At 48.7% G+C, this 20,900-nt stretch overlaps 2 protein-coding genes and 1 pseudogene across 2 annotated transcripts; 1 reads left to right on the top strand and 2 right to left on the bottom strand.

Annotated features, from left to right (window-relative positions):
• Positions 1-1,055: 1,055 nt before the first annotated feature.
• On the bottom strand, positions 1,056-4,448 carry LOC149271658 (sterile alpha motif domain-containing protein 10-like). Its single transcript, XM_089507223.1, has 5 exons — positions 4,442-4,448; positions 3,450-3,631; positions 2,393-2,561; positions 1,292-1,432; positions 1,056-1,192 (listed from the first exon to the last, which is right to left on the bottom strand). The coding sequence occupies exons 1-5, from the start codon at positions 4,446-4,448 to the stop codon at positions 1,056-1,058; spliced, it is 636 nt and encodes a 211-aa protein (XP_089363349.1).
• Positions 4,449-8,768: 4,320 nt separating this feature from the next.
• On the top strand, positions 8,769-16,224 carry LOC149271657 (pre-mRNA-processing factor 6-like). The gene is made up of 21 exons (XM_089507214.1): positions 8,769-8,935; positions 9,238-9,403; positions 9,630-9,748; positions 9,943-10,021; positions 10,315-10,491; positions 10,757-10,912; positions 11,146-11,240; positions 11,386-11,542; positions 11,689-11,851; positions 11,998-12,116; positions 12,339-12,557; positions 12,726-12,848; positions 13,150-13,271; positions 13,453-13,591; positions 13,760-13,879; positions 14,025-14,201; positions 14,471-14,604; positions 14,716-14,807; positions 14,994-15,108; positions 15,695-15,821; positions 16,072-16,224. Exons 1-21 carry the CDS (start codon positions 8,769-8,771, stop codon positions 16,222-16,224), a joined length of 2,919 nt encoding a protein of 972 aa, XP_089363340.1.
• A 3,014-nt stretch (positions 16,225-19,238) lies between these two features.
• Positions 19,239-20,654, bottom strand: LOC149271656 (ammonium transporter Rh type B pseudogene; annotated as a pseudogene).
• Positions 20,655-20,900: the final 246 nt, after the last annotated feature.

Raw genomic sequence — 20,900 nt, 5'->3', positions numbered from 1 at the left:
CTTAACCCTTTACTCACCGCCATGTTCAAGTCTACCCGGCAGTGCAGGGGTGAATATCACAGTGACATAACAATACATTCCTATCGCCCCCCTACAAGAAACCCCCCAAAACATTCTGCCCCCTTTACAATCACATATCCGCAGCCTTAGCCCCAATAGCCCTGCCAGCCACACGCGTCGGCGCACTGCCCAAAATGGGCCAAAAACAGACAATTACAGAAAAACAGAGATCTAAAAAGAGACTCTTGTGCCGCCTTTTCTTCTTTCTGTGATATATTGAGTAAAAAAAAAACAAAAAAAAACCCCAGACATTCTACAGGCAGAAAATAAAAGTCACTTTTCACAGTTTTAGGTTTTTTAGGTGTGCGCAGAAACCGGTTCCATAGCTAAAAATACCCCCCCCCCAGGTTATATTGTAGACCCCTAAAAAAATACATTGAGACGCACAGAGACGTATAGATAGTAAATAGGAGACCTATAGATTAGTAAACACAGTATTTACAGTATATTGCATTATTAAACCATCTATACGGAACGCAGGGGCGGGACTGTTACAGAACTCATTATTATTGTTATTATTATTATTGATACATTTCTACCCGCCAATAAATATCATGTAATAACGTTATATACAATGTATCCATATATACACACATAATAATATATGGCTGTATTGCTAATATGAGGATTTCTGTGTCTTCGTGGCTGGTTCAGCGGATGCTACACGATCTTATCAACAGGTCATAAGCCCCGAGATCTGATAGGTAGCCTTCTGAGGTTTCCAGTAGTCATATAGATTGTGGACGTTATCCGGATGATTAAGTCCCGTGGCTGACGTGGCGGGACGTGTGCGTGTTTAGGGTGCATAGTTGATGTCCCACTCTGCCTGTAGGTGGGGATCCGGCCCAGACTCGTCCCGTTGGGGGTTCAGGTTCTCCAGGATTGGTACAGACGCCCGCCAGGAATCACAGTATCCGGTAGTGCGGTCCAGTAAGCCTCGCCCCAGCCCACCCGTACCGTTACTAAAACCGTGGAAGGATCACAGTGACGCTTCATTAGAACCCCTGGAAGGAAGATGGTGGAGCCGAGGGGCTGCTCCCTGCACCCCGGCGGCTCTGGAGACAGCAACTGGTCTGAAGGTGGTCACCACGGGTCCCGAGGAGCGACCGGCTCAGGGTTCCCGCCATCTCCCCTATGAGAAGTTCCCAAAGGGCGCTGTAAGAAGAGAAAGAGAAGGGTGAGAAGTGATGGGGCGGCCCCCGTGGACAGGGCAGCGCTGGCTTCTCGGTACCTTGACTGAGTAACTGCAGGTTCCGAACCTCTTCTCGCACCTGAAGCTGCAGCACCTGCTGTAACACTTCCTGCCGCTGGGACTCATGGATAATCCCCATCCGCTGCAGCTTCTCGGCGTTCAGCCTCAGCAGCGCGCGGCCTGGGGGGCAAAAACACACAGTAAGGACCCTTCAGGGGCAGAACAGCAGGCCCCATGGTACCCCACAGGGCAAGATAGGCCCACCCCTACCTATGTCCCTCCCACTTGTGCCAACTCCTACCAGGCACATGCAGCACATGTAGAGCAGAACCGGGGAGGAAAATTTCTTTAGATTGTAAGCTCTGCAGACCTCACGTCTTTGTCATTAAAAGATCTGCCTGGGTCTCTCTGCATCCAGCCCCCCCCTCCACTGCCCATCTTACCCCTCCCCGAACTTTATTCTCTCTCTCTCTGAGGATTAAGTCTTTTATTCTTATTGCCCCTGGGGGCAGATCTATTCTCTTGTGTGTTGCGAGGGGTGTAATCGGAGCGGAGACAGAGTGCCCGGCCGAGAGAGGGGGGCGACAGGGAAAGGAGCCACGTGATGCCACTTTAGACTTAACCCTTTCTGGTGCGCCGTTAGGCATCTGGATAAAGAGGCGCACACAGCCCTTACAAAAAATTACTGCAGTTTTTCTGAAGTAATACTGCAGTTTTTTGGACATGAAAAAACTGCAATACTGCACATTTACTGCAGTTTTACTGCATTTGTACTTCACTGTACTGCAGTTGTACTGCACATTTACTGCACTTTTTTTTTTATACTGCAAACCTACAGTGTACTTTAATGTACTGCAGCTTTATTGCATTTGTACTTCCGTACAAAAACAACTGCAGTAAAACTGCAGTACAGTGAAGTACAAATGCAGTAAAACTGCAGTAAACGTGCAGTAATACTACAGTAAAAGTGCAGTATTGCAGTTTTTTCATGTCCAAAAAACTGCAGTATTACTTCAGAAAAACTGCAGTAATTTTTTCGTAAGGGAGCAGCCCAAATACTGCCCCAAAAGTCCGGTCCGAGGGATAGCGGAGAGCGCACGGCGGCGGCGAGACTCGGCCAGTTCATGCGCAGCCACCCACCTGTAATGGCGTGGTGGGCGAAGGCCTCCACGTACGTCAGGTAGTTATGCGGACAATACTTCTTCAGCCACTTGCAGACGTCCTGTTGGGTCCACAGCACCACGGGCTTAGAGAGGCAGCTGAACGACGGGCTGGTGTGGTAGATGCCGTAGTGGTCACCGGACCGGACCTGGGGCAGATCACAGGTTACCAGCAGAGGCCGCGGAGCAGCACGTCAGCAAGCTGGACTCCAACTCCCATCATGTTCTAATCAAAAGCACTGCACTAACACCCCAATAAAACACTGCAGAGCATCGCACCGAGGTAACCGACTGCTGAGTGCCCCGGTGCCTGGGTGTGATAGATCCCTGGCGGGATAACCCAACCTCCGAGGGAACCATTCATTATGACTGCAGACATGAACCCTCCGAGCCTAAACCCTGCCCTGGACCCGGACACTGCAGCTTCCTAATTGCCCTCTGTGTCTCCCAACGCTTCTTCCGCTCTCCCGCGGGATCATGTGACCAGCCGCCCACCAACCTGTGACCTCATACCGTGCGGCAACCAGAATTCAAAGCAGGAGGAAATACTTCACATTATTAGTTTAGATTGTGTATGTAATAATAACGACAACAACAAAATAATAATAATAATAATTAATAATAAACAACAAAATAATAATAACAATAACAACAAAATAATAATAAAAAATAAAAACAATAACAACAAAATAATAATAAAACAATGATAAATAATGATAACAACATAATAATAACAACATTAATAACAATAATAATGTCCTGTCCCATTGTACAGCGCTACGGAATTTGATGGAGCTATATAAAACAATAAATAATAATAATAGTAATAATAATTATGATGCTGCACGCCATAAACTCTGCCGTAAAGCAGTTGGCGCGGTGAGGTTTCAGAGCAGGGGGCTGCACCCAAAGGTCACATGATCACCAACAATGGGGCGCTCCGGGCCGGCAGTTAAAGGGACAGTCACCCTTTTTTGCATTTTATTTTTCTAAACGTCTCACAGCGGGGTTGTTATTTCGGGGGGACGCGCCGGTACCTGAGTCACCTCTGTGCCCGGCTGTTTCAGGAGTTTGATGACCCGGCCTCCGGTTGACCTCTGACCTCGCCCGTCGTGCCAGGTTAAGCTGGGGCCCATCTCCCTGCGGAAGCGATGGTTGAGGTTCTCTGCCGACACCGTGTGCTCCAAGAGCTCCCGGCAAAATTTAAAGTGAGCAGCGGCTGCCACGGGCGAAAACACATCACAACACAGCGTTTAGTGGGTTAATATACAGCATGCGCGAGGGCAGAGGGCTTCGTACAGGTGCAGGACTCAGGCCAACCAAGCTTGTATTGCCTCTTACGTCACTGCAATTCACACGCACATTCACATGCGCATTCACACATGCATTCACACACACATTCACACCGACACATTCACGCACACATTCACATGCAGATTCACACACACGTTCCACAGCTTAAAGTGTGTTTGTGCAAATTTCACGTCACGTCACAGGTGATTCCGAGCTGCATGAATCCTAATACAGGGTTAGCGTGCAGTATATACGTGTATGTAGCATGTGCGTGTGCGGGTTCATGCGTGCGTCTGTATAGACCTACAACTGTATGTATAAAACAAAGCCTGATAAACACGCTGCGCACAAATTATAATCACCCCCTACAAACTTCCCTGCTCACACAATACCCCCACACTGCCTCCCACTCACATAATACCCACACAGTGCCCCTGCTCACATAATACCCCCTCAAACTCCCCCCCCTCGCACAGTACCCCCACACACTACCCCCCCTGCTCACATAATACCCCCACACACTGCCTCCCGCTCACACAATACCCCCACACACTGCCCCCCTGCTCACATAATACCCCCCACACACTGCACCCGCTCACATAATACCCCCCCACACTGCCCCCCCTGCTCACATAATACCCCACACACTGCCTCCGCTCAAATAATACCCCCACACACTGCACCCCAAACGCAATTCCCCGGCTCCTGCCCACCCGGTGGCTGTCCCGGCTCTCACCGTCCATGTTGCGCCTGCTGTCTGGGCTCTGCCCCGGTCCCCGGCCGCCTCCCTCCTACCGATCCCGGCTCCAAGGTCAGTGAACACGGGGCGAGTCCGAGCCTCCGTCTGTCTGCACGGGCACGGGACACGCGTGGGAGGGGGTGGCATCCAGCTCCACGGGCTCGGTGCACGCGGCGGGGGCACGGGTGGGATGGGAGTGAGATGCTCTGAGTCTGGGGGGTGAGATGCTCTGAGTCGGGGGGGTTAGATGCTCTGAGTCTGAAGGGTGAGATGCTCTGAGCCTGGGGGGGTGAGATGCTCTGAGCCTGGGGGGGTGAGATGCTCTGAGTCTGCCGGGAGAGATGCTCTGAGTCTGGGGGGGGGGTGAGATGCTCTGAGTCTGGGGGGGATGAGATGCTCTGTTTGGAGGGGAGAGATGCTCTGAGTCTGGGGGGTGAGATGCTCTGAGTCTGGGGGGTGAGATGCTCTGAGTCGGGGGGGGGGGTTAGATGCTCTGAGTGGGGGGGGGGGTGAGATGCTCTGAGTCTGCCGGGAGAGATGCTCTGAGTCGGGGGGGGGGGTGAGATGCTCTGAGTCTGGGGAGGATGAGATGCTCTGTTTGGAGGGGAGAGATGCTCTGAGTCTGGGGGGGGGGGTGAGATGCTCTGAGTCTGGGGGGGATGAGATGCTCTGTTTGGAGGGGAGAGATGCTCTGAGTCTGGGGGTGAGATGCTCTGAGTCTGGGGGGGATGAGATGCTCTGTTTGGAGGGGAGAGATGCTCTGAGTCTGGGGGTGAGATGCTCTGAGTCTGGGGGTGAGATTTGTTTGGGGGGATGCTCTGACACTGTATCTTAGTCTCGGGGTGAAGGGGCAGATTCTCAGGGTTTTTACCCCAGTCTCAGGGTGAAGGGGCGGATTCTCGGGGTCACACAGTCTCCTCTGATTTAATGATATCTGAGCGTCCCGATTGGTGCTTTTCTCCCTGCTTTATCACAGATGGAATACAGGTGACTTTACCTTCTGACCAGTCCTCGTTTCCATAACAACCATTATCGGGGCATTTGGTGAGTTGTCCTGTGGCTCTCCGATAGCATCTGTGCCCTTATCCTGCCCCGGGAGCAGAGCGTGGAGTACACTGACAGCTGCTCCGTAATTATATTCTGGTAATTCTGGTAAATTGACCATTAAGGGGCAGGAAGAATCATCTTAAAACCCTCCAAAATAATTGATCTCTTTGGAAGGTTAGGAGAGCGTGACATTTACCCCACCGGCGGAGGTATAGAGTATACCGACAGAGAAATAACAGACCTATATTTGGTGAATGAATTGTCGGAGTGCTAGCTCCTAACACCACATCGGTCTCTTGTTCAGGAAAGCAGAAACTGTTTAAATGCAGGCAGTGCAGTAATTACTTGGCGGCGGCAGCAGGGAGGCAGATCCTTGATTAATTCCGAGTGACTCTGAGGCTCGGCGGTGTCTTTGAAGTGGGAAAGGATCCCTCCTGGGGATTTGCGGGAAGTTATATAGGGCAGGAGCCAGATACCCCCCTCCGAGGGTAAATCCCGAGATTTGGGGCATATATACGCCTCATTTATTTATTATTCCCATCTTAAGAAACCCTCGAAATATTAACCCTTTAACAGCCCATCTGGAAGATTCTATGCAGCCACTCTCCAAATGGCTCTAATAGCCGTCGTCATGGAAACCTGGACTTGTCATTATTTGAAGATACACTTAATTGGGTCACCTGCATTCAAGCAGGGAGATCAACCATAACATACTGGGAGCAAAAGCAGCTACTGGGATTCTTATATATGATCCCAGCGGGGGGAGAAGAGGAACCAGTCACCCCCATACTGTGTGAATCTGCCCCTTCACCCCTAGACTGGAACAAAACCCCTGCAAGTTCCCGGGTACACTTAATACCCTGTTCTCCAGCTTTTGCCCCTGTCTTATACCCCTACCGGGCCTGAAACATCAGGACGGGCGTGAAATTAGAGGGGGTTATACCATGAATCACCCCCAGCCTTACAGCGATTGCCAGACTGCGAGTCAGAGTGAAGGATGATGGGACTTGTAGTCTCACCGCAGCTCTATTGCCTTAATGTCATTTCATTTAACAGCGAGGGAAACGCAATCCTCATACAGAAGAACACCCTCTATATATCACAATGGAGGGGCGATGCCAGTGTTGCTATGGTAACAAGGTCTATACTGCCGAACGTTTAATCGTATTTGGGATATAAGGCCTGACGTAGCCGTTTGATTGGTCGGGAGGATATTAAGACAGACAATTTTTTTGGGACGTGACTTCACAGCTCTATTTTAAGAGCTATTAATGAGCTGATTTGCATATCAGAACACAAAAGGTGTTAAAGCTTCTGTGTCACCTAGCGGGGTTAATACCGTTCACCATAAATACATACATTGCGCATGAAGAATATCAAGCAAATGTACAGGGGGCTTGGATGAACTCCGTGACCCCCAACGATGCACATATATGCTGATAGATTATGCTTAATTTGCATATGGGGGTGTAACATAAATCCATCCAAGTTTAAACCCGGTTTTCCTCCGGATGCATCGATTCCTAAATCCATTTATATTTATTAATGATGTTTATTTTACGTTATAGAAATGTTTTTTATCAGATTACTGATGAGACTTTACAAAAAGTAACTAATTTAAGTAAATATCATTAATATCGTGTGTGTATAGTGCATATATATATTGAATATTGTAAATATTGTGTATATTGTACGTATATATAAAATAAATGTAGGGGGGGCTAGAAACCCCCTCGACTTCCCCAAGCAACAGTACAGTTTCTCTGTGCCATCATAGCCCCCAAACAGTTTCTCTGTGCCATCATAGCACATATGGTGTTCGCAGGGGTCGCCAGGCCTCCCTATAGTGTTTGGCTCTGTCAATTTTCTTTATTAATAATGGCCCCGGAGTTTATGACCCTCATGTCTGCGTTTTTCACCCGTGTTTTATTGATTTCATTTATTTATAATAAATAAATAAAAAATGACTGGTTTGTGTTTCACCTGCGATGTGCTGTTGTGTTCCGCGGGTCCTGCTGTGGTTGGTCTCTGAGGTTTGGTTCGTTGTCCTGTCGGGAGACATACTGGGAATGAAGCTCTCCGCGGACCAACACTGACTCCTGCAGGAGAGTTGGAGACGTTTGAAATTTAGGAAATAAAATAGATTTTGCTGTTTTCACCAGAACCTGTGATCAGTAGAGGGCATACTCAGGAACACTCAGGGGTTTTGCCCCAATCTTAGGGTGAAGGGGCAGATTCTCAGTGTCACACAGTCTGGGGCTGACTCCTTCCTAGTCTAGTCCCAGTCTGGGGCTGATATCCCTGCTTGAATACAGGAGCCTCAATTAAGTGTATATTTGGTAACACATTTGGTGAGTCGATGCGTGGAATCTTCACGGTGGGTTACTAGAGGGTTAATATTCCAAGGTCACGGGGTCGGCTCCTCAGGTAGAGGGGGGGTGGCAATGTTCTTTATACAGACTGGAACAGCCCACTGCATGCTGGCAAATGCCAGGTGGGTCTCCTGGCCAGAGCACCATTGAGTGGCATTGATCGGGGTATCATCACAGGGAGCCTGGGCCAATAGCGTGGGCCAGCCCTGCATTACAGGTGACCACGGTGGCTGTCCGCGACACTGAGCTGGTGGGGGGCGCTGCTACGGTGTGTGCATGCTGGAGGGGCTTCACCGGGTGTATTCAAGGACAGAACATACAGATCACATATCGGGGAAAGCCTAAACAGTTTAACCAATTACATGCAGGCATGCATCTGTGGGAGGGGCCCAGAAACCTTCTTTTCTGGGGCCCTAGAATGACCAGGGCCGGCCCTTGAGGACACTATAGGCAATTTAATCGAACTCCTTAATTTATAGATAAGCGGATGACTGTAGAATAGGGTGGTTACAAAAGTTGCAAAAGTGAAGTTTTTTAAATAATTTAAATAACAGCCTTTTTGCCCTTAATATTTGGAAATGCAGTTTAAAAAAAAAATGCACGGATACATGTCCTCACTGTGTCTAAACATATATGTATTGTGTATGTATGTATGTATGTATTAAGCATGTTATGATACACGTTCAGCAGAAGATAATTATCTATTGTACAGGCTTCTTGAAACCAGAAACATGGCTGCCATCTCCCCTTAAATGGCGACATATGTGAGTAGAGGGTATTTCAAGGAGCGGCGCCCTCTAGCTGCCGGAGGACATAGTGTTGGTGTCGTGTATTGTGCGCCGGAAGTGGTCATTGTGAGCCGTGCGTGTGTCTGGAAACGAGCTGCAGCTAACGTTATTGTAAACATGGCGGCCTCCTCGTCCTCGGGAAGTGGCCCCGGGGGTTCAGGGCCAGGGAACCCCACAGGAGCTTCAGGTCTTACTGCGGCCATAACCGGCACCATGAATAAGAAGAAAAAGCCTTTCCTGGGCATGCCGGCCCCGCTGGGATACGTGCCGGGCCTGGGAAGAGGGTAAGTCAGGCTAGGGCAGGAGCGGTTTGCATTAAGGGCTGTGGGGTTGATGGGAGTCCTGCATTAGACTGGGTTTATATCTAATAATGGGGGGGATGAGTATGGATTTATGTAAGATATATATGAGCAGGTTAGATGAACCAATTTTTTCCTTGTGCCATTGAGACTAAATACCCCCTGGGGATGCGCAACGTTTACCGTGCGGCCGAGTTAGTTGTGGCTGCATGCAGCTAACGGGGGAGCCGGCAGATCAGTCAGGTAATCGCAAATGGTCTGTCCAATCGGATTGTCTCTGTGTTCAGTGCCACAGGTTTCACGACACGTTCTGATATCGGTCCTGCCCGTGATGCCAACGATCCTGTTGATGACCGTCATGCCCCACCAGGGAAGAGGACAGTCGGCGACCAGATGAAGAAAAATCAAGCAGACGACGACGATGAAGACTTGAATGACACAAATTACGATGAAGTAATAAAATGTAGCCTTTATTGTAGACGCTATACGTAGTTCTTGGTTTCTCTCTGGTTTTGATAATGCCCCTGTACCCATTATAACCCGATAATGTGTACTCAGTCATCTTTACTGGCAACCTACGGTCTATCGGTAATCCAGATGGGTCAGCAGATATCTATAGCTGCAGGGCTGTATTCCATAAGCTAAATAGACTATTGTTTATAACGCCTCCTGTTTTCAGTTCAACGGCTATGCTGGAAGTCTGTTTTCAAGCGGCCCTTATGAGAAAGATGATGAGGAAGCAGATGCGATATATGCCGCCCTGGATAAAAGAATGGATGAGAGGAGGAAGGAAAGAAGGTAAATCGACTCATTGATATCTAAAGATTTCAGGGCTTGTTGGGCAAGAGTGAATTCCCTAGGCTTTGCAGATAATCCCTGTCCTATTCTGTGTTCCTATGTAGGCATGAAAATTTATTATATTTATATTTAAAAAATGTTTGGTTATCAAGACTCGGAGTATAAGCGTTGTTCTTGGGGTTTGTGTTTTTTAGGGAGCAGAGAGAGAAAGAGGAAATTGAGAAATATCGTATGGAGCGTCCAAAAATCCAGCAGCAGTTCTCTGATCTGAAGGTAAGCGTTTGCTGTCGTGAGGTTTGTCAGGATAGATGTGGAGCTGCCAACCGGCTCACGGCGTTATAAATTTTTAAAGGTGCTTTTCCACTTACACATATTAGTTGCGCTCTATAACATGCTCAGCAGATACAACCTAACAGGTCTGACATTTTATTATTCCCTGTCAAATTTGAATCCAATATAAAGCTTTTTCAGTTTCTATGACATGTCGCTACCTGGTTTTGTGTCGGACGGCAGCTTTAATGATGAGTGAGGGGATTGTTATAAACGTGAGCTATTTGTTCCTTCAGAGGAAACTGGCAGAAGTCACAGAGGAAGAGTGGCTGAGTATCCCAGAGGTGGGTGATGCGAGAAATAAGCGCCAGAGAAACCCACGCCACGAGAAACTGACGCCCGTCCCTGACAGTTTCTTTGCCAAGCATCTGCAGACGGGAGACAGCCATACATCTGTTGATCCACGACAGTCGGTGAGTGGCATAAACAATTTCTAGTTATACGATGGGTTATAACATGGAAGCTCGAAGCCTGCAAGATAAGTAACAAGCAGTGGTTGACCTTGCTGCTGCGAGCGTATATCACATCTGTGTTACGGTATACACTTGGTCTTCATGTCACAAGATTGTGTTCTCTTGAACAGCCGGTGCTATTAGATTGATCTTTAAAATTCTTAGTTCAGCCGTACCGCTGGCCTGGAGTATTGATTTCATTATTTTGCCTGTCGTTTCTTTTTAGCAATTTGGAGGTTTGAACTCCCCATTCCCGGGAGGACTGAATACTCCTTACCCTGGGGGGATGACCCCGGGGCTGATGACACCAGGCAGTGGAGAGCTGGATATGAGAAAGATTGGTCAGGCCAGGAACACGCTGATGGACATGAGACTGAGTCAGGTAAGGTCCAGAATCTCCCACTGCCTCCTACCGTCGCATGTGTCTTCAGATCCCTTACGTTTTGAAAATGTTCACCTTTATTTCCAGTTTGGTTCCTTGTATATTTTCATGGTTTCTGTAGACAAATTCTGTATTTGGTGTCGGCTTTTTTTATAATATAGAGGAAATATAGGAGTATCTGTAAACAGATTTTGCATTTCATTGTGGGAACCTGAGTGTAATGTGTTCTTCAGGTGTCTGACTCTGTGAGTGGTCAGACTGTAGTTGACCCCAAGGGATACCTGACAGATTTGAACTCCATGATCCCAACTCACGGAGGAGACATCAAGTAAGTACTGCGCATGTTGTCATCTTAAATGCCTGACTACCTGCAGAGGGAGACCAGAGACTGCTTACACGGCTACTTCTCTCTCTCTATCCCTTCCTCGCTGTATCTCAGGGCAATTGAGTTTTCTGTCTTAATCTCTCATCAGCGATATTAAGAAAGCTCGCCTTTTGCTGAAGTCTGTACGTGAAACGAACCCTCATCATCCTCCTGCGTGGATCGCCTCTGCCCGTCTGGAGGAGGTTACCGGAAAGCTGCAAGTGGCGCGGAATCTCATTATGAAAGGCACAGAGATGTGTCCCAAGGTAAGAGAAAAGCTTATTTTGAGCATGATTATATGGAATGCCTGGGCAAGATCATGTATTTAACTGGAATGTGTTATTTTTTTTTTTGTTTTTGTTTTGCTTTTCGAGTTTCCTATGACACGTAATTTTTTTTTTTCTCCTTACAGAGTGAAGACGTCTGGCTGGAAGCTGCTCGCCTGCAGCCCGGAGACACTGCAAAGGCTGTGGTGGCCCAAGCCGTGCGTCACCTTCCCCAGTCCGTCCGAATTTATATTCGAGCTGCGGAACTGGAGACGGACCTCCGCGCTAAAAAACGTGTCCTGCGCAAAGGTAAGCCTGAAACTGCTTTGAGATGTTAGTTTCACCTTAGAACAGCTTTCCTGCAACAACTGCATCCCTCAGACGGTTCATTTAAAAACTGGCAGAGGACATATTGATAGGAATGGCTCTTAATGTCGTCTCCTCTGCCCGAGCAGCTCTGGAGCATGTCCCAAACTCAGTGCGTCTCTGGAAGGCAGCAGTGGAACTGGAGGAGCCAGAAGACGCTCGAATCATGTTGAGTCGTGCAGTGGAGTGCTGCCCAACAAGTGTGGAGGTGAGACCCATGTACTTAACGCATGAACATGATCGCTCACACGTGTGATGGAGTTGCAGGACCTACAGACCTATTCTACTTACTGTATTCTAGAAGCTTTAAAACCTCAAGCCCATTTTTTTTTTCTTCGCATTCTTCTGTTGATAGGTACATTCGCTCACTTTTTTAAAATAGTCCATTTTATAAAAGGTGCTAAGGGTTACCATTTGCTTCACTTTACAGCTATGGCTGGCGCTGGCCAGGCTGGAGACCTACGAAAATGCCCGCAAAGTGTTGAACAAGGCGCGTGAAAACATCCCGACCGACCGACACATCTGGATCACGGCCGCAAAACTGGAGGAGGCCAACGGAAATACAACAATGGTGGAAAAAATCGTTGACAGAGCAATTACTTCTTTGAGGGCTAATGGTGTGGAAATCAACCGCGAGCAGTGGATCCAGGTGACTAGCGGTCCAAAAATTGGAAGCCAGGGGTCATCCAGGGAGTAGATAAACCTGGGCAGACCTGGCAGGGGTTGTGTGTAAATGTATGTAAGTTGTAATTGAACAAAAGATTTAAGGTTCGTTATTGGGAATTCTGCGTAAATGACTGTTTATATCTCTGTGCAGGATGCGGAGGAGTGCGATAAGGCGGGCAGCGTGGTGACATGTCAGGCGGTGATCAGGGCCGTTATTGGCATCGGAATAGAAGAGGAGGATCGGAAACACACATGGATGGAGGACGCTGACAGCGTGAGTGCGCGCCTGCCATTGTGCAGCACAAGCAACCCTTAAGTTATTAATAGATTGGATCAGGATGATGGGAGTTGCAAACTATCCACTATATGTTGTGCTTGTAGAATTACGCGCAGCTGTGTACTTCACTGTTAGGTTTCTCTGTACCGGTATGACGTGACATGTCAGAGCAGGTTGCTTGGTCAGCTTGTCCTGGGATAGGCAGCTGTTACAGGGTGCTGTGCAGCGCGTGTATCCGGCACAGGGGGCTGTGAACCTGCTTTTCTCTGTGCTTATTTTCTATCCTCCCGTCCTGCAGTGTGTTTCTCACGGAGCCCTGGAGTGTGCCCGGGCAATCTACGCTCACGCTCTACAGGTTTTCCCCAGCAAGAAGAGCGTGTGGCTCCGGGCAGCTTATTTCGAGAAGAACCACGGAACGAGGTATATGACTCTAACGACCAGGATTCCCGGGACAAACGCTATGAAATAATCAGCAGCCATGTTTGATGTCGCTGTTTGCAGGACGCTCTTGTTTAATCCCGTGCCGGGGGTATTGCATCAAATGTTTAAACCCTGTGTGCTCTTTTTTTTTTTTTTTTTTTTTTTTTTTTTTTTTCTTCAGGGAGTCCTTGGAGACCCTCCTGCAGAGGGCTGTCGCCCATTGTCCTAAAGCTGAGGTCTTGTGGCTGATGGGTGCCAAATCCAAGTGGTTGGCAGGTGATGTTCCTGCGGCCAGAAGCATCCTTGCCCTGGCTTTCCAGGTGTGTGGAGCTACTAAAGCAAATGTCGGGAGGTTAATAGAATCACTTTCCAATAGCAGGGGCATGATGGGACTTTTAGTCCAAGCGTGGCTGGAATTTCCCCAGCATGTAGTAAAGGTTGCGATTGTGTTTTGGGCTGACTTGTTAAAATGTTTCTTTCCCACTCAGGCCAATCCGAACAGCGAGGAGATCTGGCTGGCTGCCGTGAAACTGGAGTCTGAGAACAATGAGTATGAGCGAGCGCGCAGACTGCTGGCCAAGGCGAGAAGCAGTGCCGCGACCGCCAGGGTAAGTAGCCGTGGCAAACAACCACCAAATCGTTTAGAATCCTCTGCTGCGGCGTCTCAGCTTCCATCTCTTAATGGGCCCTGAGTAACAACTCGGCTACACGCCTGGTGCTGTGTGTGTCTATAACCCGATCTCTGCCCTGCAGGTCTTCATGAAGTCTGTGAAGTTGGAGTGGGTTCTGGGGAACATTCTGGCCGCGCAGGAGCTCTGCACAGAGGCCCTCGGTCACTACGAGTACTTCCCCAAGCTCTGGATGATGAAAGGACAAATCGAAGAGCAGCAGGAGGAGGTGGAAAAAGCCAGAGAGGCGTATAACGAGGGGGTAGGTACCAGTACACACCCATCATCTACCTCCGCAAATATGCCGTCCGTCTCCACATCATGGTGCTTGTACCTGCACGACTGCTGTACGAGAACTCCACGCATGTGCTTGTGGACTGGGGCCGACATCCCAGCTGGCTGAGGGCCACTATTATTACCACTGAGTTAGAGCAGTGGGGCAAATGTTTGAATGCCGGTCGTGTGCAGAGCGCTGCCGTCTATGCTGCTCCTCTCTGGTGTCTGAATGCACTCCTAATCAATGTTCCGTAGCTGAAGAAATGCCCCCATTCCTCTCCTCTGTGGCTGCTGCTCTCCAGACTGGAAGAGAAGGTCGGGCAGCTGACGCGGGCCAGAGCTATCCTGGAGAAATCCCGTCTGAAAAACCCCAAGACACCGGAGCTGTGGTAAGTGTCGCTCTGCAGAGGGTGCACTCCATTTCCCGCCAACAGTCATTGCTGAGTGTGTTGGTGCAGCTGCCCATCACTACGTCTCCTTGTTAACCTTTCTTTCCTTAGGTTGGAATCTGTACGTTTGGAGTTCAGAGCCGGACTGAAGAACATCGCGAACACATTAATGGCCAAAGCTCTCCAGGAATGTCCAAACTCAGGTGAGTGCAGGGCCTGGCTCGGGTGAGTGCGCGCCCATTTCTATCTTTAGTCTTTTTAGAGTTTTTAGTTCTTGTGGCTGTATTCAGGGTTAAACTTACACTTCGCTGGAGGTTTTGTTAGTTTAATCATTCTGAGCCGACGTTATGCCCCATGTTATTACTTCTCATTATCTCTTCTCCGCGCAGGTATCCTGTGGGCCGAAGCCGTTTTCCTGGAGGCCAGACCGCAGCGTAAGACCAAGAGCGTGGACGCTCTAAAGAAGTGTGAGCACGACCCACACGTGCTGCTCGCCGTGGCCAAGTGAGTTTTTGGCTCGGTTGTGTCTGTTTTTCATGCTGTGCGGTAGAGCCCTGCGCTGATTTTTTTTAAATCCCGCTCCCACTGATTTTTTGCACAATCCCGTCTGCTCCCGCAATGTGGTTGTTCCGCTCCCGCCACATTTGTGTCCAATCACGCCCACCTCCTTACCTGAACTGCAGATTTCCCGTGCAGTCCCGCAAAGGCTGCCCTCAAATTGCTCCCTCACATCGTCTCTTCTCTTGCTCCGCCCAGGAACAAGGCGGAGTCACGGGAAGTGACATCACATCACGTGACTCCATTTTGTTCCTGAGCGAAGACAGAGAGGAGACACTGTAAGGGAGCAGCGCAAAGGCAGCCTTGCGGAATTACCGGGACCCGCAGGTACAGTGCCTGACCGCTCGCTCCGGCCCGCAACACCAGCAAGACTGGCCGCGCCCGCAAGTTTTTGGCCTCTCAGTGCAGTCTTCTACCGTGCGGTACCCGGTCCGTGAATCCTCGCACGCTCGTCTGCACATGTGGAAGATTCTCCTGCCTTTCCCGCTCAGTCACCCCCTGACCTCATCCCTTTTCAATCGCTTTCACTCAGACTTTTCTGGAGCGAGCGTAAGATCACGAAGGCTCGCGAGTGGTTTCACCGAACCGTAAAGATCGACTCGGATCTCGGAGACGCCTGGGCGACTTTCTACAAATTTGAGCTGCAGCATGGAACGGAGGTGAGCAAAACTTTATCTACAAATGAGAGCCGGAGACAGTCTGACACGTTTCAATAAAGTTGTCTGTCTTTTTTTTTTTTTTTAAGTCAACTCCTTGTTGGGAGGAAAAAAATAAATAGTTGCAACTAAATGAACAATTCCATTGCTAGAAGGCAGTAGAATACAAAAATAAATTACGTTTCTTCTACTATATATTTTTTATTTCTGCATTTGTTCTCCACTCGTAATTCTATTTTTTTTCTGCCCCCAGGAGCAGCAAGAAGAGATCTATAAGCGATGCGAAAACGCGGAGCCGCGACACGGTGAGCTGTGGTGTGCGGTGTCCAAGGACATTGCAAATTGGCAACAAAAAATTGGGGAAATTCTCATCTTGGTGGCTGCCAAGATAAAGAACACATTTTAAGTTGGTTTCCTCTCTGGACTCAGGGCTCTAATGCAAAACGAGTCTCCCCTGGAAGAGAAGGCCCTCTGTGTATTTCATTTTTATGTGAATTTTTTTTTTTGTTTTATGCCCGTACGCCATCCTTCTGTACACCATCCTTCTGTACGCCATCCTTCTGCACGCCCGGTCCCAAGCAATGGGTCGAGCGTCAGCGGATGGTTTTTTTTTTTTTTTCTCTCTACGCGTTTGACTTGCAGAGCCTAGATAATCGTATTTGGATTTTCTGTGAAAATTCCGCACCTCTGTGAGCGGCTTTGTCCTTGCAAGACGGGAAATAAACAAGTTTTTAACAGGAAATACGTCCAAGAAATGATCTGGGAAATTAGTAGTCGGTAGCAGTAATGACCTAAAGCTGCCACTGGGTGGAGACATTTACTAATAACCCCCTCCGGAGTCCTGGTGAACTGGGTTTGCCTAAAGAATGGGGGCAGTGTTTCCGCAGTAAAGTTTCGGGGGGGGGGGGTTATTTTGTCTTATAGTACGCTGCAAGCACAACACCTTACGATTTTAAGGGGAAAATGTAGGTTTTTATTTGCTTGACAAATATGGAGCCTTGTTTTGTGTAATCTGTGATATAGTATAGAGCAGATGACATTATATACAATATATAGACTTTAACTCCTCTCTGCTGTGTGTAATAAACCTAATGTCGGCATTGGCATTGACACTTAGATTCCTGTATCATCTCTCCCGCCGCTCAACCGGTTTCTAGTTATCTTACGAAGCCGTAAGGCATCGGTTAGACAGTGACTTTAGCAAGCATTAGTCTGGGCACAGCCAGTCTGAGGATCATAGGGATTGTAGTTCAGGGGTACTCATTGCCTGCCCCTCCTGTTTCTTTTAACCCCCAGTAAGCTCTGCTCGGCTTCAGCAGTCTGTTGAGTAGAGAGTTGCAGTGACAGTATTACACCACAAGGTGGAGCAGTTGGCCAGCTCAGTGTACATGCCAGTTACTGAGGACACGCGTGTGCTGCATGTTATCTGCATGTTTGGGACAGCTGTACGTGGTGGCTTAAAGGTCGGGGGATGTGAGCCATGGAATACATATAAATCTATATTCCGAATCTCTTCCCTGTTCCCTCTCCAACTATTCTCTGTATGTTACGACCTCCTGTGCTGAGGTCTGATGTCACCGTGTATGTGGAATGTTGTGGGATAAAACATGGGTGTCTGTGACCTCCATAACAGCCAATGGATCAGTTATTTATGAGCTTGGTGTCATCACCTGGTGACGATTTATACGTGAACCCTGTCCCCGAGTGTCCTCTGAAATGCTCCACTTTATGGCAACGGCAAGAAGTTTAATTTCTTTATAACTATTGCGTTTACATCTTTACCGCGTGTTACAGAACTTTTCAGGAATAAATAGGCGAAACGCGTCATGGATACTCTTATCGTGATACATGTACTGATACTTAATCGTCGTACAAACGTGCTATTGGGAGGTTGTTGTGTTTGTGTATATACATACTTACATACATACATACACACATATATATATATATATATAATTATAACCTACAGACGCCCTTAATGAGGGTCTTTCGGGGGAATAAACTTATTAGTTGTCAGTGGCCAGATGTGGATGAAGTGATGTGGGGGCAGGGGACGTTTACAGAGGGAAGGAAGAAGGAAATGTTGGGTAAAAGGAGGTGAGGTCACACACGATAGAAATTTGAGAAAAACAAGCGGAAAAAGATGCTAAAAATAGTTTGTGGACGGCTCTGATTTTGCCCGCTCCTCGGCTGGGTTTGTTGGGCACGGGCTGAGTGTGCACTCTGTGGAGTGGCGCGGGGGACATGGAGTTGGCGTCTCTTCCCAGAGCGGCCCACAACAGGACTTATAGGACTCTGGTGGCCCATTTAAGAGCTTCGGAGATTTCTGTACACCGGTGTCACGCTAATTGGACTTTGGTTCTGGTTATTCGGATCAGACTGGGCTCGGCCCATGATAATAAAATCGGGATATAGCATTTTGTGCTGTCACCATAGCAACCAGTGGAATGTCCAGCAAACGGCATGAGTTGTGTGTGATATGCTGTGTAGAATCTTGAACCCTTTTGAGACTTTACTGTCCCTTTAAGATTCAGCTGCCATTGGATGGTGTCCAGGCGGCTGCGACCAATCGGCTTCGTGATTTTAATTCATCAGAACCATCATAAAAGTTGCAAAATAAGCGCAGGAATAAATGCAGATTATCGGCCCCGATCTCAGGTTAATGTTTAACTGTGGAGAATAATGGAAAAATACCTGCCGGGGTCACAGCCACCTGTCAACATGGGATAAAAGCAGATCTGCTATATGTGCATACAAACAAAGGACACGTGCCAACAGGCTTAGCAGCGTTACCTGTATGTGCCCAAACTGTGTCTAATGAGCTTGGTGGCAAAACCAAACCGGCCATGTCTGTTCCCAATTCATCTTCCTCCTCCTCCTAAGGCTCTGAAGGCTTATCAGCTTCTGGAACAGCGTGCTGGGGAGGAATAATTGTGTTCTTACTTAGCAAGAGGCAAGCCATTTAATTTGCACGTATGAACATTCCATTGATTTATTTTATGTATCATTATTAGCAGTAAAAGGTCTAATAAACACTTTCCGGATATTATGAAGACGCAGCTTCCCGATCGTACTTTATCCAGAATGCAGTTCTCCTCGGATCAGGAGTTTCTTGCTCGAAAGTCGCCAACGTTCCTTATCCATACGGTCCATACCTTACTTATCATGCGTTCCTTATCCATACGGCCCATACGTTCCTTATCCATACGGTCTGATTTCTGGTTACAGATTCGGTTGGCATGTTTTCTGTGTGTTTTCAGCATGGTAGCAGTAAAGACACGGTTCTTCCACGCGGAATCAAAGAGCTTTCAGTCCCAAACAGTCCCGTCTCAGTACCTGAATTAAAATGCGGTGGGGTCCGGTAAACGCAAACAAAGAATTGTCTTTTGTGGCCGTTTTATGAGCCGGTGGGGTTTCCGGTTAAACCTGTTTTACCTGCGTTAATAAACGCTCTTTGTCTTTTGAATTCGTTTTCTTTTCCGAGTATTTTGGGAGCTGGAAGTAGGGTTGGTCATCAAAGCAAAATTCGTGAGAAGGGTGGACAACGCAGGGGAGCTTCAGAAACAAACCCGTGATATATCCCCCCAACAGCGATATGCCAAAGGTGACCCCAAGTGCCGCTGCCTGATGCAGAGCTCTGTGTCTGGCTCCCGGCGCTCCTCCGTTCCCCAAAACCTCTAGAATCGTGTTTCTGTGCTCCAGACTGTTGCATTGATAGGTCATATCATGAAGGTCTGCGCCAGAGGTCTCCGCGGGGCTGAAGAGGATGATGAGGATGCTGCAGAGGGTGCCGATAATAGCCGGTAGGCCGTGCAGGTTGTGTATGCCACATTGATCTTGTACTTTGAGCCGTTTGGCCAAGAATGGGGACAAGTACTGGAAGCCCAGGACACAAGATATAGCGGCCAAGCATCCCAGGCCAAATGCCCCAGGTGGGGTCATCATCATATCCGCAGTAATTCCAACAGCTACCCCACCAGCCAAAGAAGCGTTCTGCAGGTGCACCAGGCTTATCCGTCCGTTTTTGTTAAGCAAACTTGACAGCGTGAAGGTGGTGAGGGCACTCGAGCTGAGGGCCAGGAATGTGTTGAGTACGGCACGGTGTTGGGCATCTCCTGCTTTGGCCAGCATGGAGTTGAAGCTTGGCCAGAAGATCCAAAGGAAGAGCGTGCCCAAGAGAGACAGCAGGTCAGAGTTGGGGCTTGTTTTGTCTTTCGGGTGACCCAACTTCAGCTCAGGCCGATACAAAATTCTGGATACCCCAAGCCCGAAATAGCATGAGAAGATATGGATTGCAACCGTGCCGCCGACGTCCATGACGTGGAAATACTCGTTCATGAGCCAGTCGTTGATCACGAAGAGTGGTATCTCCAGCAGGCACAGCAGAAGGAGCTGCACGGGGCTGACCCTGCCGAGGATGGCACCGGCGGAGATCATAGCGGTAACCGCCGCAAACTCAGCATTCAGAACGTTCTCCAGACCCAGGCTGATCTTCCCGTCCCCGTAGTGGTAAAAGAAGCCCTGAACCACCAACGACCACTGAACGGAGAAGTTGGCTATTAAGAAGTTGAAGGCCATGCCGCCAAAGCCGTAGAACTTCAAAAACGAGAGCATAAGCCCCAGTCCCACAAAAAGCATCACGTTGACGTCTTTAAAGAGCGGAAAGATTTCGTACAGCCGGTTATCTTTGGCCGCCGTGGTGTTGGAGAGAGATGGGCGGCTGGTCTGCTCATCGTAGTTCACAAACAGTATGAAAACCACCAGCATGGCCCCCTGGAAGACGACTAGGAGGACTGGCAGCTGGCAACGCAGGTTGGGAGAGAAGACGACGGACATCATGCATGAGTCTACCTGGAGATGTCCGACCCGTCTGGCAGCTATAAGGTGCCGTCTGCTCGGGGTGTGCGGATGTGAGCGCAGTTACATTGTAACGAACTTTGTGCTGCACTAATATACAGCTATTAAACATTACCTTTTATTACCGTGTTACGAGCAGCATCGACCCGGTCATTTAACGCTCTGCGGAGCACCGGCCCTCGGGTGCAGACGGCCCTCGCTGTCCAGACATGAAGAAAATAACCC

The sequence above is a fragment of the Sceloporus occidentalis genome, unplaced genomic scaffold (assembly GCF_023333645.1).
Source record: "Sceloporus occidentalis isolate IW3139 unplaced genomic scaffold, rSceOcc1.0.p SCAF_475, whole genome shotgun sequence".
NCBI classification, from domain to species: domain Eukaryota; kingdom Metazoa; phylum Chordata; class Lepidosauria; order Squamata; family Phrynosomatidae; genus Sceloporus; species Sceloporus occidentalis.
Note: the sequence above shows the minus strand (reverse complement) of the source record. Positions and strands in the feature narration are given on the sequence as shown.